Below are 14,534 nucleotides of genomic sequence, written 5' to 3' on the forward strand. Positions count from 1 at the left end.
CACAGGTCCCAGAAGACAGCAGGGACCATTCAGAATGCGCAGCATGACTCGCACATGCGCAGTAGGGAAACAGGCTGTGAAGCCGCAAGGCTTTACTTCCCCATACCCTTACTGAAGATGCCAGCTCCTCCACCCGAGGGACGGATCGGCTTTGGGTAAGGACAACGCGGGCGCCCTGGACAGGTAAGTGTCCTTATTTTAAAAGTCAGCAACTGCAGTATTTGTAGCTGCTGTCTTTTAATTCTCTCTTTTTTTTTTTTTTTTTTTTTTTTTTTTTTTGCAGCCGGAACCCCACTTTAAAGTGGTTGTAAACCTCAGACATAAAGTATGAACAAAGCATATCCATCTATAGTTTGTACATGTCTCAATCAAGAGCACTATGTGGCATTTCTCTCCTTCTCTCCATTTCTTTTTTTCGGCTTTGTTCCTCTGCTATCAGCATGAATCACTTCTGACAAGTTTTATTGACACCAAGAGAAAAAAGGTGACGGGGTGGAAGCTTCAGCTGATTGACAGCCTAAGCTCTGTTCCTGTGTGCTGTGTGAAAGGTGTGTCTCTCTTCCTCAAATCAGCTCTCAGAGCTCTCCTCACTGAGCACTGCAGAGTGTAACTTCAGCTCTCCGCCCCCTTTTTCCTGAATGCTCAGACAGCTTTAAAACTTATGTAGGGCTATTTGTTTCATCTCTGTGTATCACCTGAGGCCAGTCACTTCACTGGGTATATGGACTGTTTTTACAATTTAATTTTTACAACTAGATGGATGGAGGAATGCCCTCTAACCCCGCCCCACAGGACATTGTATGCTTATTGGCGGGGCTATCCGCTGTCAGAATACCCTGATCTGTGGCTGCAGCCACTGATAGACAAACGTTTTCCAACATTCACATCCCACACGGGCAGCGATACATGCATTTAAACTAGGCAATGAGGGGGGAGGGTCCAGAAGTAGAGATAGTCAGTGCGGAAGATATTCCAGAGGGTAGTATTGGGGGCATTAGTGGTAGGTTGACCAAAGCACAAAAACACAAGGTAAGTATAGTAGCAAGTCCTAGTTGCAATCTCGAAACACCCAATACGAGGACAATATGCGACCGGTCTAAACTATGTGGCATGTTCACCAATGCCAGGAGCATGGCGGACAAGATGGGTGAACTAGAGATACTGTTGTACGAGGAGGATTTGGATTTTGTGGGAATTTCAGAGACCTGGTTCAACAACTCTCATGATTGACTGGCAAACATTCAAGGGTATACCCTTTACCGCAAGGATAGAGAGGGTAAAAAAGGGGAGGGGTATGCCTATATATCAAGAATAATGTACAAGTGAATGTGAGAGATGACATCACTGAGGGAGCTAGGGAGGAGGTGGAATCCTTATGGTTAGAGCTCCAAAGGGATGAAGCTAAGGGGAAAATAATACTGGGAGTATGCTATAGGCCCCCTAACCTGAGGGAGGAAGTGGAGACGGATCTCCTATCACAATTTGGATTAGCAGCAAGGATGGGAAGTGTTATCATAATGGGGGATTTTAATTATCCAGACATAGACTGGGCGGAGGGAACCGCGCATTCATTTAAGGCTCGCCAGTTCCTTAATGTCTTGCAGGGCAATTTTATGGGTCAGATGGTAGACGCACCAACTAAAAATAAAACATTACTGGATCTACTGATTACCAACAATACAGACCTGATCACGGATGTGGAAATACGGGGCAATTTAGGTAACAGCGATCACAGGTCAATTAGTTTCAGTATAAATCACACAAATAGGAAACATAAAGAGAATACAAAGACACTGAATTTCAAAAGAGCCAACTTCCCTAAACTACAAACCTTGCTAAAAGGCATAAATTGGGATAAAATATTAGGAACAAAGAACACGGAGGAGAGATGGGTTTGTTTTAAGAGCATATTAAATAAGCGCATTAGCCAATGCATCCCATTGGGTAATAAATTTAAAACAGCGAACAAAAGTCCTGGATGGCTTAACTCCAATGTAAAAATGCATATAAAAGCAAAGGAGAAGGCCTTCAAAAAATACAAGGTTGAGGGATCATACTCAGCATTTAAACTTTATAAAGAATGCAAGAAGAAATGTAAGGGTGCAATTAGGACGGCTAAGATATAACATGAAAGACATATAGCGGAGGAGAGCAAAAAAAAATCCCAAGAAATTCTTTAAGAATGTAAACAGTAAAAAAGGGAGGACAGACCATATCGGCCCCATAAAGAATGAGGAAGGACACCTGGTTACAAAGGATGGGGAGATGGCGAAGGCATTGAATTTATTCTTCTCCTCAGTCTTCACGAGTGAATCGGGGGGGCTTCAGTAACCAAAACTGCAGTGTTTATCCTCATGACACAACACAGGAAGCACCTCCATGCTTGAAAGAGGACAGAATTAAAATTAGACTTGAGAAACTTAACATTAATAAATCACCGGGACCAGATGGCTTGCATCTGAGGGTACTTAGGGAACTCAGTCAAGTGATTGGCAGACCGTTGTTCCTAATTTTTACAGATAGGCTACTGACTGGAATGGTACCAGCTGATTGGAAAAAAGCCAATGTAGCACCAATATTTAAAAAGGGCCCAAAATACATCCCTGGGAATTATAGACCAGTTAGCCTAACATTAATAGTATGTAAACTCTTGGAGGGGATGATAAGGGACTATATACAAGATTTTAGTAATGAGAACGATATCATTAGCAGTAATCAGCATGGATTCATGAAGAATTGTTCTTGCCAAACCAATCTACTAACCTTCTATGAGGAGGTGAGTTGCCATCTAGATAAAGGAAGGCCTGTAGGCGTGTTATATCTGGATTTTGCAAAAGCATTTGACACAGTTCCCCATAAACGTTTACTGTACAAAATAAGGTCAGTTGGCATGGACCATAGGGTGAATACATGGATTGAAAACTGGCTACAAGGGCGAGTTCAGAGGGTGGTGATAAATGGTGAGTACTCGGAATGGTCAGGGGTGGGTAGTGGGGTTCCCCAGGGTTCTGTGCTGGGACCAATCCTATTTAATTTGTTCATAAACGACCTGGAGGATGGGATAAACCGTTCAATCTCTGTATTTGCAGACGATACTAAGCTAAACGGCAATAACTTCTCCACAGGATGTGGAAACCTTGCAGACAGATCTGAACAAATTAATGGGGTGGGCAACTACATGGCAAATGAGGTTCAATGTAGAAAAATGTAAAATAATGCATTTGGGTGGCAAAAATATGAATGCAGTCTATACACTGTGGGGAGAACCTCTGGGGGAATCTAGGATGGAAAAGGACCTGGGGGTCCTAGTAGATGCAATGCCAAGCTGCTGCTAACAAAGAAAACAAAATTAGCAACAAAGCTAATAAAGGGTCTGGAGGATCTTAGTTATGGGGAAAGGTTGCAAGCACTGAACTTATTCTCTCTGGAGAAGAGACGCTTGAGAGGGGATATGATTTCAATATACAAATACCGTACTGGTGACCCTACAATAGAAATAAAACTTTTTCACAGAAGAGAGTTTAACAAGACTCGTGGCCACTCATTAAAATTAGAAGAAAAGAGGTTTAACCTTAAACTACGTAGAGGGTTCTTTACTGTAAGAGCGGCAAGGATGTGGAATTTCCTTCCACAGGCGGTGGTCTCAGCAGAGAGCATCGATAGCTTCAAGAAACTATTAGATAAGCACCTGAATGACCGCAACATACAGGGATATACAATGTAATACTGACACATAATCACACATAGGTTGGACTTGATGGACTTATGTGTTTTTTTCAACCTCACCTACTATGTAACTATGTAACATGGATTAAAATTTGGCCAGTCCATCTATAGCCAGCTTAAGCCTGAGAGCTTTCCCACACAGTGTGGAACATCAATGGTCATAACCACCTAGTAGTTTTGGGAACATCACTGCCCTTACACATAAGATACTTTTGATTCTCTGTCTGTTATAGTGTCTTGAAGAACAACACTATTGGTTATATAGTTGTTGTTTTTTTGTGTTAATATATAGCGCTGCACTTAGAAATTGATAAATATTGATTGACAGTATGTAACATTTGTGTGCTAGTAAGTTTAAAATAGTATTAAACCCAAAAGCAAACTTTTATTATATTGCAGTTCATTAATTCTAGGATGTGATGGCTGTGTTAGTTTTCTTTTTTAAGCTTTCTTTCCTTTATTTTCATCTGGCGATCCAACCAGTTTTTCAACAGAACAAGTTCTCCTGCAAATGTAGCAGTTACAGGGATGAGACAAACCATTTACCACTGACAGGGGCACTTACAATGATCAACTTTTATTTATTCATTGTAAAACCTTTATCCCAAAAGGGAAACAAACTGTTGCTGTAAATGCTTGGTATCTGCAGCATAAGCTGGAGTTTGTTTTCAATTTGTAAATGTATCTAAATCTGCTTGTACATTTAACCCCCCCCCCCCAAACTGAGAATGCTGCTGTCCAAAGGTGCCCCTGTGCTCTTTCATCCAGAGTGGAGGCACTCTAATACAGGTGGTGTGTTTATTGGCCAGATCACCAGGTGAAATCGGAGGGGGAAAGCCTAAAACAAGAAAACTAATGCAACCGCCACATCGAATTATTGGTAAGCTGCAATATACGGTTTTGATTTTGAGCAGTTAGCAATAGCAGTTTTCATTTTTTTACTGGTGTCATTTTGTGACTGTTATAAGTGTTAGGGCTGTTAGTGGTAGGCCCCTTTAGGTCTAGGGTACCCCCTTAACCCCCCCTAATAAAGGTCTAACCCCTTGATCGCCCCCCAGTTAACCGTTTCACCCCCTGTCGCCAGTGTCACTAAGCAATCTTTTTTCTGATCACCGTATTAGTGATGCCAGTGACGCTAGTTAGCCTGTTAGTTATTTAGGTTCACCGTCAGGTTTTTATAGCGTCAGGTACCCCCATATATTACCCAATAAAGGTTTTAGCCCCCTGATTGCCCCCTAGTTAACCTTTTCACCCCCTGTCACCAGAGATCACCGTATAAGTGTCACAGGTGACGCTAGTTAGCCAGTTAGCTATTAAGGTTCACCGTCAGGTTTTTATAGCGTCAGGTACCCCCATATATTACCCAATAAAGGTTTTAGCCCCCTGATTGCCCCCTAGTTAACCCTTTCACCCCCTGTCACCAGTGATCACCGTATAAGTGTTACAGGTGACGCTGGTTAGTTAGTTTGATTTTTATAGCATCAGGGCACCCGCCGTTTATTACCCAATAAAGGTTTAACCCACTGATTGCCCGGCGGGTGATATCAGTTTTAGGTTTTAGGGTCAGTTAGGGTCTGCGTCGCCCCAGGCAGCGTCAGATTAGTGCCTGTAGCGCTAACACCCTCGCACGCAGCATACACCTCCCTTAGTGGTATAGTGTCTGAACGGATCAATATCTGATCTGATCAGATCTATACTAGCTTCCCCAGCAGTTTAGGGTTCCCAAAAATGCAGTGTTAGCGGGATCAGCCCAGATACCCGCTAGCACCTGCGTTTTGACCCTCCACCCAACCCAGCCCAGCCCACCCAAGTTCAGTATCAATCGATCACTGTCACTTACAAAACACTAAACACATAACTGCAGCGTTCGCAGAGTCAGGCCTGATCCCTGTGATCGCTAACAGTTTTTTTGGAGCGTTTGATACAGTTGCTGACAGCCTAGGAGCTTTTTTTCCTGTGAGTCTCACTAGTGTACCAGTAAATGTAGAGGCCAAAATGGCAAATCGAAGGTACACTAGTGAAGAGGCCTACAGGTTTCTGAGCATGACAGACAGTGAAGAGGAAGTCACTCATCTGTCAGATTCAGGCTCAGAATACGATCCTGTAGACCACAGCAGCTCCATGACAGATAGCTCTGACGACGGAGTTGTGGTCCCTGCCAAGGTCAGGCGTACCAGACACTGATCTTCTTCTGCTGTTGTTGAGGTGCAAGAACCGCAGGGCTCTCGTATGGAGCAGAGAAGTACTAGTGCTTCATCCTTCTGGTGAACTGGCAAGCACCAGCGGCCTAGTACACCTTGGTCGTACATCCAACACTGCAGTATCACATGGTGACGTGGCAAGTCCCATAAGTCCAGTTTAAGCTGGCGAGGTGGCAAGCACAAGTAGTGTTCCGCTGCCACCAAGAAGACAAAGACAGGCCCGTCGTGCCCATAGTGTCCTTCCTGCAGAATTTGCCAATCCTAATTGCGAGCCCACCACTTCTGCAGCACCCGTACTTCCACCATTCACTGGCCAACCCGCAATTCAGGTGGAAACAGTTGATTTTACGTCACTTGATTTTTATTCGCTGTTTTTCACGGAAGATCTCTATAGATCTATTGCGGACCAAAGTAATTTGTATGCTGGTCAATTCATCGCCACTAATCCCCAGTTGTCCTCCCTTGCCAGAGATTGGAAACCAATTACGTTTTCCGAATTTAAGACCTTTCTGGGCCTATTCCTCCTCATGGGCGTAACTAAAAAGAGTGAGTTGCAGTCATATTGGTCCACTGACCCAATTCACCATACGTCCGTGTTCTCTGCTTTCATGGCCAGGGCACGATACGAGCAGATCTTGCTGTTCATGCACTTTAACGACAATGGACTCTGTCGTCCTCGTGGACGTTTTGCAGCCTTGTTTACTTCCGATCAAGTTGTCTGTGTTGATGAGTCCCTGATTACATTTTCTGGCCGCTTGTCTTTCAGACAGTATCTTCCCAGCAAGCGTGCCAGATACGGAGTCAAGATGTATAAGCTCTGTGACAGGGCCACAGGCTATACATATAGTTTTAAGGTTTACGAGGGAAGATAGTCACGTAGAGCCGCCAAACTGCCCAGATTACATAGGGAGTGCTGGCAAGATTGTGTGGGACTTGGTGTCACCCTTATTCGGAAAGGGTTACTATTTGTATGTGGACAATTATTCCACTTTTTAGTCACTTGTTTGATCATCAGATTGGCGCATGTGGCACTGTGCGATCTAATCGCCGGGGCTTTCCCCAGCGGCTTGTAGATTCCCATCTTAGGCTGGGGGAGAGATCCTGCTTGAAGTGTAATAATTTGCTCACTGTGAAGTGGAGGGATAATAAGAATGTTTTCATTCTGTCCTCACTTCACGCAGACATGACGGTCCAAATTCCTACGGCGACTGGTGTTGTGGAGAAACCCCTCTGTGTCCACGAATATAACCAAAATATGGGAGGGGTGGACCTCAGCGACCAGTTGTTGGCGCCGTACCTAGGTGCCCGTAAGGCCAGACGCTGGTACAAAAAAGTGTCTGTTTATTTCAATTGGCTTTGCTGAACGCTCATGTGCTATACAGAGCTTCAGGACGGACTGGATCCTTCCTTAAATTCCAGGAAGAGATCATCAGAGCCCTTCTGTTTCCAGGGGGTGCTTCACCTTACCTTTCCAATCCAAATGCAGTAAGCCGGCTGCATGAGAGGCATTTTCCGTATGTCCTCCCGAGTACCCCTACCCAATGAGCCCCCCAAAGAAGATGTCGCGTCTGTAGCAAGCGCTGATATAGGCGTGACACCAGCTATTATTGTCCCTCCTGTCCTGATAATTTTGGTCTTTGCATTGGTGAATGTTTTGAACGCTACCATACACTAGTGGAGTTTTAGCGTAGGGTACAGCACTGCACAGACTAGGACAACCTTTCACAGGGTCTCCCAAGATGCCATCGCATTTTGAGAGACCCGAACCTGGAACTGAATCGTTACAACCGTTACAGTTACAAATAAAAGTGTAAAAAAAAAAAACACAAAAAATATATAGAATAAAAAAACAAAAATAGTTGTTTTATTGTTCTCTCGCTCTATTCTCTCTATTGTTCTGCTCTCTTACTGTATTCTATTCTGCAATGTTTTATTGTTATTATGTTTTATCATGTTTACTTTTCAGGTATGTAATTTTTTTATACTTTACTGTTTACTGTGCTTTATTGTTAACCATTTTTTTTTGTTTTCAGGAACGCCATTTAGCTGCAGTGCGGATTTATTTATCTTGACAGCAACAGCGTTTGCTCCCAGGATACATAAAGCCGTGACTCCAGCGCTGTAGGAGATGATTTCACCACCACAGTTAAAAAAAAGAGCATATATGCCGAAGCATGGGGGCAGCAGGGGTGGAGGAGCGATTTGCTCCTAACTTTTGGGGCGGATGCCCCCATGCTTCGGCATATATATATTTTAGGCACAGATTGCGTTAAAAAATGTTTTATTTTTTACAAATTTTTTTTGTATTTGCTTTGCAGGTATGGTATGTCTTACTGTTATACTGTAATGTTACTTTGTTTTATTGTTAACCATCATTTGCTTAGCAAGTACGCCATTCAGTTAGTTATCTTGACAGCAACAGCGTTTGCTTCCATGATGCATAAAGCCCTGACTCCAGCGCTGTAGGAGGTGATTTCACCACCACAGTTAAAAACAAAATGGTGCAGGTATGCCCATCATTGGAAGTGGGTGGATGAAGGGAGGTATTCTAATGGTGGGCATACCCACCGATCAATCTTTTTTTCGTTCAGCCCACAGGCTGCATGGAAAAAAAAAAGGATTACAATATATGCCCAACAAGGACCAGCAATGTACTGGTCCTTGTTGAGACTAAGATCATCTTTTTTATTTCATCAAACATTTGGGCAATACAGTGTGTTTTAGTGCATTAAGATTAAAAAAAGTGTTTTTTCCAAAAAAAATGCGTTTGAAAAATCGCTGCGCAAATACTGTGTGAAAAAAAAATGAAACACCCACCATTTTAATCTGTAGGGCCTTTGCTTTAAAAAAATATATAAGGTTTGGAGGTTCAAAGTAATTTTCTTGCAAAAAAAAAAATTTTCATGTAAACAAAAAGTGTCAAAGGGCTTTGTCTTTAAGTGGTTAGAAGAGTGGGTGATGTGTGACATAAGCATCTAAATGTTGTGCAATAAAAAAAGGCCAGGACAGTTCAACCCCCCCCAAATGACCCCATTTTGGAAATTAGACACCTCAAGCTATTTGCTGAGAGGCATGTTGCGTCCATGGAATATTTTAGATTTTGACACAAGTTGCGGAAAAAAGATTTTTTTTTTTTTTTTTTTTTTTTTTTTTTTAGCACAAAGTTGTCACTAAATGATATATTGCTCAAACATGCCATGGGCATATGTGGAATTACACCCCAAAATGCATTCTGCTGCTTCTCCTGAGTACGGGGATACCACATGTGTGAGACTTTTTGGGAGCCTAGCCACCTAGGAACCCCAGAAACCAATCACCGCCTTCAAGCTTTCTAAGGGTGTACATTTTTGATTTCACTCCTCACTGCCTATATCACAGTTTCGGAGGCCATGGAATGCCCAGATGGCAACCCCCCCCCCCCCCCAATGACCCCATTTTGGAAAGTAGACACCCCAAGCTATTTGCTGAGAGTTATGGTGAGTATTTTGCAGATCTAGCTTTTTGTCACAAAGTTTTGAAAATTGAAAAAAGAAAAAGAAAATTTTCAAAAACAAACGAGAGCTGCAAAATACTCACCATGCCTCTCAGCAAATAGCTTGGGGTGTCTACTTTCCAAAATGGGGTCATTTGGGGGGGTTTTGTGCTATCTTGGCATTTTATGGCCTTCGAAACTGTGATAGGTAGTGAGGAGTGAAATAAAAAATTTACGCCCTTAGAAAGCCAGAAGGCGGTGATTGGTTTTTCGGTGTCCAGTATGCGGCTAGGCTCCCAAAAAGTCTCACACATGTGGTATCCCCGTACTCAGGAGAAGCAGCAGAATGTATTTTGGGGTGTAATTCCACATATGCCCATGGCATGTTTGAGCAATATATCATTTAGTGACAACTTAATAACTTGACAATATAAAATATTCCATGGACTCAACATGTCTCTCAGCAAATAGCTTGGGGCGTCTACTTTCCAAAATGGGGTCATTTGGGGGGTTTTGTGCTATCTGGGCATTTTATGGCCTTCAAAATTGTGATAGGTAGTGGGAGAAGCAGCAGAATGTATTTTGTGGTGTAATTCCACATATAACCATGGCATGTGTGAGCAATATATCATTAAGTGACAACTTTTTGTAAAAAAAAATTTTTTTTGTCACTTTTCATTCACTTGGGAAAAAAAATTAAATATTCAGTGGGCTCAACATGCCTCTCAGCAATTTCCTTGGGATGTCTACTTTCCAAAATGGAGTAATTTGGGGCGGTTTGTACTGCCCTGCTATTTTAGCACCTCAAGAAATGAGATAGGCAGTCATAAACTAAAAGCTGCGTAAATTCCAGAAAATGTACTCTAGTTTGTAGACGCTATAACTTGTGCGCAAACCAATAAATATACGCTTATTGACATTTTTTTTACCAAAGGCATGTGGCTGAATACATTTTGGTCTAAATGTATGACTAAAATTTAGTTTATTGGATTTTTCTTATAACAAAAAGTAGAAAATATCATTTTTTTTCAAAATTTTCTGTCTTTTTCCGTTTATATCGCAAAAAATAAAAATCACAGAGGCAATCAAATACCATAAAAAGAAAGCTCTATTTGTGGGAAAAAAAGGACGCAAATGTTGTTTTTCGTACAACATTGCATGACCGTGCAATTACCAGTTAAAGCAACGCAGCCAAATGGTCCGGGGCTGAAGTGGTTAATAAAGAAATCCCAAACCATCAAATGGCTGGTGTCATAACTAATCACATGTGCAGCATCATGGCAATTGAAAATCAAAGAGAGGCTAATATGGCCACTTGGCTGAAAAGCACAGGAGGGTTTAGTTCTGCTTTAAGGTGGACCTATGCTCAAGTATTAATTCAAAGTGAACTGTGGCAAATTAAAAAAAATAACAGAAGCAGATACTTGCCTGGCATTGCAGACATTTTTAGCATGCACAGCAATTCCGCTATTTGGTCTAGCACTCCAGGCTCCTTAAATATCAGTGTGCTTGTCTGCCATAAACAAAGATTAAAGAGGAGCTCCAGTCTGGAAAAAATTCAAAGTCAGCAGTTACAAATACTGTAGCTGCTGACTTTTCATACAAGGACACTTACCTGTCCAGGGATCCAATGTCGGCACCCCAAGTCGATTCGTCAATTGGCTTTGGGTGCAGGTGCCGGCATTGTTAGTAAGGGAAACCAGCAGTGGTTCACAGCCAGTTTCCTACTGTGCATGCACGAGTCGCGCTGCGCTTTCTGGATGGTCCTGCCATCTTCTGGGACCTGTGTGTGTCACAGAAGGCAGCGGGGGGGGGGGGGGGGGGGGGGGAGGAGGAGGAGGGGCCAGAAATGCACATAGATCTGCGATCTTACCTGGTAGGTGGTGCTAACCCCCCACCTCCCACTCCACACTGTCCATTACTTTCATGGGTATCCTCACAATAAGGTGAGGGTGGGCCAGAGCCATCAATCAGGTAGTTACTATTTGCAGGAAAAATATTCAAGGCTGTTCATTGATCCTGGGGCATTGAACAGAGGACGTATGGTTTGCAAGTACCTGAAGAAGCCTTCAACACAGGGTATCCATTTTTTTTTAACTGGTATAGGTTCAGTTTATAGCCTGACATGGATAAATAATGAGCAATAACCAGCAATAGAAAGGGTGGCATACATGACTTTTCTTCAGAAAATGCGTTTCCATATTCCCTCCGTTGATGCTTGCATAACCATAGATGATAGCATTTTATTATATGATCCCTGCTGAAGGAGAGGATTTGACTATCTGAATTCCGATCTTCCTCTGCAGTAGAACTCAAAGGACCACATACATACTGTAGACTCTTGGTTTTATGAGCAGCATCATAGCTACATTTTATGGCCAGGCTCTATTATTCTTTATTCATCCTGCCATTGGAGTATAGGAATGGTATTTTCACTGTGCTACAATCTTCTTCTTGTGCCTCTTTTCTGAAAGTTGGTTCAAGCTTTTCCTCGGCAACAATCCGGTTTACAAGCTTGTGTTAAGAAGACTTCTACATAGTCTTTCTTCAATTTTATTGCTTTTAATCTTGTTATATAGACGGCATAGGAGTAATGCAGTGGAAGCTGTAGTATGGAGGAGTGGATGGTAGTGACAGTTCATGAATACTATTTGATAAAGGATTTGATTCTTTGTGTATGCTTTTTTCAGAGCCCTCTGTTGCTGTTTCTGAGGGAGCTGATGAACCACCTACCCTGACCAAGGAGGAGCCTGCTCTGTCTTCCGCTCAGGTACATGTTGATGCTAGATGTTACAATACCACGTCCAATCCTACTAGTATCAGAAACCTTGCAGTAGACCTTTTACTTCCTAACAAAGCCACTCATGTGAGTCAGTCTTAATACCAATATAAGATCATTTCTTAGTGTATTTAAAACTTACTAAATTGTGGTGGATGGTGGAAATTCCCCCACCAGAACATTGTATTCTGACAGCAGAACGCGGTGCCATCAGAATACACTGATCAACAGCTGCATCTGATCAGCGACAATAGTTTGCCAACTTGTTCGGACCGGAGCAGCTGCAGAAAACTTATGTATAGCAATCTTTGCTTTATAGGGTTAGATAGATTAGTCTTAAAATGTGGCTGCCAGTTGATTTAGAGTTACTGTAGTTAGTTTCAGGCTGAACTTCTACTTTAAGTTTAAAAGTACAGATTTTGTTGCATTCTGCCAATTACATGTTTTAATAAGAAGGTTGTGGTTACAATGTATCTAGCAATGATGAATGACACCTAAATGCAAAATTCATTTTTTTCCTCCTTAGCTAGAAGATCTGGATGAGTCTGGAGCACCACCACTGAAGAGAGCATGCCCAGATGTGCCTTCCCATCCAACAACAGCTTTAAAAAGCTAGTGGCAATGTCAGCATGCTCAAAGCAGAACTAAACCCTCTTATGTCCTATCCTTGGGGAGGGTGCCATCTTAGCCACTATTTAGATTTGCAATTGTCATGGTGCTACTCATGTAAACAACTATTGCACCAGCCATTTGAGGGCTTAAAAGTTTGGCGGAGAGCAGACATATTGAATATTACCGTTTTGTGAAACAGGGAACCCAATGGGTTTAGTTCTGCTTAAATTGTCTTGCTGTAAAAGTCTTTAAAAGCCTTAGCTGACAATGTTTGCACTTAAAGGGAATATGTCAGGATTGCTGTTACTTGGCACAAGTTCAGAGCTGGAGCCTCCACTGCGTTATGAGATCCTGGGCTGTGAAGGATAACAGATGTCCTGATAGGTTTCATTAAAGGCTGGATGTTGTGCAATTACTGACCATATAGCTTTCAAAGGGAGGAAATTGTAACCTACCTGACTGAGATGCAGTCCAGACTGCAAAGTGTAATGGTAAAGTTTTGCTTTATTGCCATATTTTTAAAGGCACTTTTAAAATAATGTTCTATCAGTCCCCTGAAATCCGCAGATGCCAACTATGTATGCTGTTTCCATGCAATGTTCTCATCTAGCTTCATTGCCCTCCTTTATGGAGTTTATGAAGAATTGTGTCTAACAGTTGATATTGTGTGTCCTACCCTGTGTGGCCTAATCATCACCTGGCCAGTAAACAAAATAGACTGACACAATTGCACTTTGTCAGACACCTTCCAGAAGATAATGAGAGAATTGGAGCTAAAGTACATCTTTTATCCATCATAAACAGTTACATTCTTTCATTTGAAAGAAGAAATTTGATCATAATTAAGTTTCAGTGTCTCTTGCCTACCACTGAGAATAGAAAAAAAAATGTCCATGTGTTATCAAACTATTTCATTCCTTAAATCTACAGAGATCCTATATATTGTGTTAAGCTTATTTCATAAGAGTTATAGTACTACCTGTTCTATAACATTTAGAAGTTTATGAATGTGTTTCAGCACAACAAAAGATATTTTTAATAAATTAAGCTATTTGAAATGGGTTTTGTGGTTTATTTTTTTATGTTATATATTAAAAAATATATTTACACAGATAAATGGCACAGAAGGCAAAACTTTTTTTAATAGATTGAGTGGGAAAGGATTGGAACTTCTCTATGCGACCCTGTTGAGAAAGATTTGCTCTTGCTTTCTAGTATGCCTCTGGGACCGGATGAGAGAGAAAACCTTTCCATTAAGGACACAAGCCAGGAAAAAAAATCAATAGAGGTTCTGAAATAGCTTACTGTAGCAAGGTCCCAGGCCTCCTCTAGTCAAATGGGAACCTTTAGAGCCAAGAACTGTTGACATCCTTCCATATAGAGTGGGTTGTAAGGCATAGTGGGTGCAATGCAAGTTATATTCATGGGTGCCAGACACTTCTTGAATGCAAAGAGATTTTATTTCTCTTAAACAGAACTTTGGGAGAGAGGGTTAGGGCCAGGACACCCTTAGGTAGTTGCAATGTTAATTGGCAAACTCAGAGATTTCTACAGGTAGACAGCCATGCAGGGAAAGGCATCCAGCAAGATGCCGCATCTGCATGTGTAGGAATGCTGTCTCCTATAGCAACAGTCTTTAACAGTTTCTAATACAAGGTGTAACAGTTCCGTCACTTCCACTACATTCACTTCTTGTAGTTCTTCAACCAACTGAGCTCTCAGTCTCTCTCACTAGACCCATTCT

At 41.9% G+C, this 14,534-nt stretch overlaps 1 protein-coding gene across 3 annotated transcripts in view; it reads left to right on the forward strand.

Moving 5' to 3' along the window:
* The window catches only part of BCL7B (BAF chromatin remodeling complex subunit BCL7B), a 33,626-nt gene extending 19,778 nt beyond the window's left edge, over nt 1–13,848 (forward strand). For all 3 annotated transcript variants that reach the window (XM_073616581.1, XM_073616579.1, XM_073616580.1), the window contains exons 5-6: nt 12,090–12,169; nt 12,705–13,848. In XM_073616581.1, coding sequence (XP_073472682.1) covers nt 12,090–12,169; nt 12,705–12,794 — 170 coding nt within the window. In that variant the 3' untranslated portion in view covers nt 12,795–13,848. The remainder of the gene's footprint in view (nt 1–12,089; nt 12,170–12,704) is intronic.
* The last annotated feature ends 686 nt before the right edge of the window (nt 13,849–14,534 follow it).

Source organism: Aquarana catesbeiana, linkage group LG02 (genome assembly GCF_042186555.1).
Source record: "Aquarana catesbeiana isolate 2022-GZ linkage group LG02, ASM4218655v1, whole genome shotgun sequence".
Taxonomy (NCBI): domain Eukaryota; kingdom Metazoa; phylum Chordata; class Amphibia; order Anura; family Ranidae; genus Aquarana; species Aquarana catesbeiana.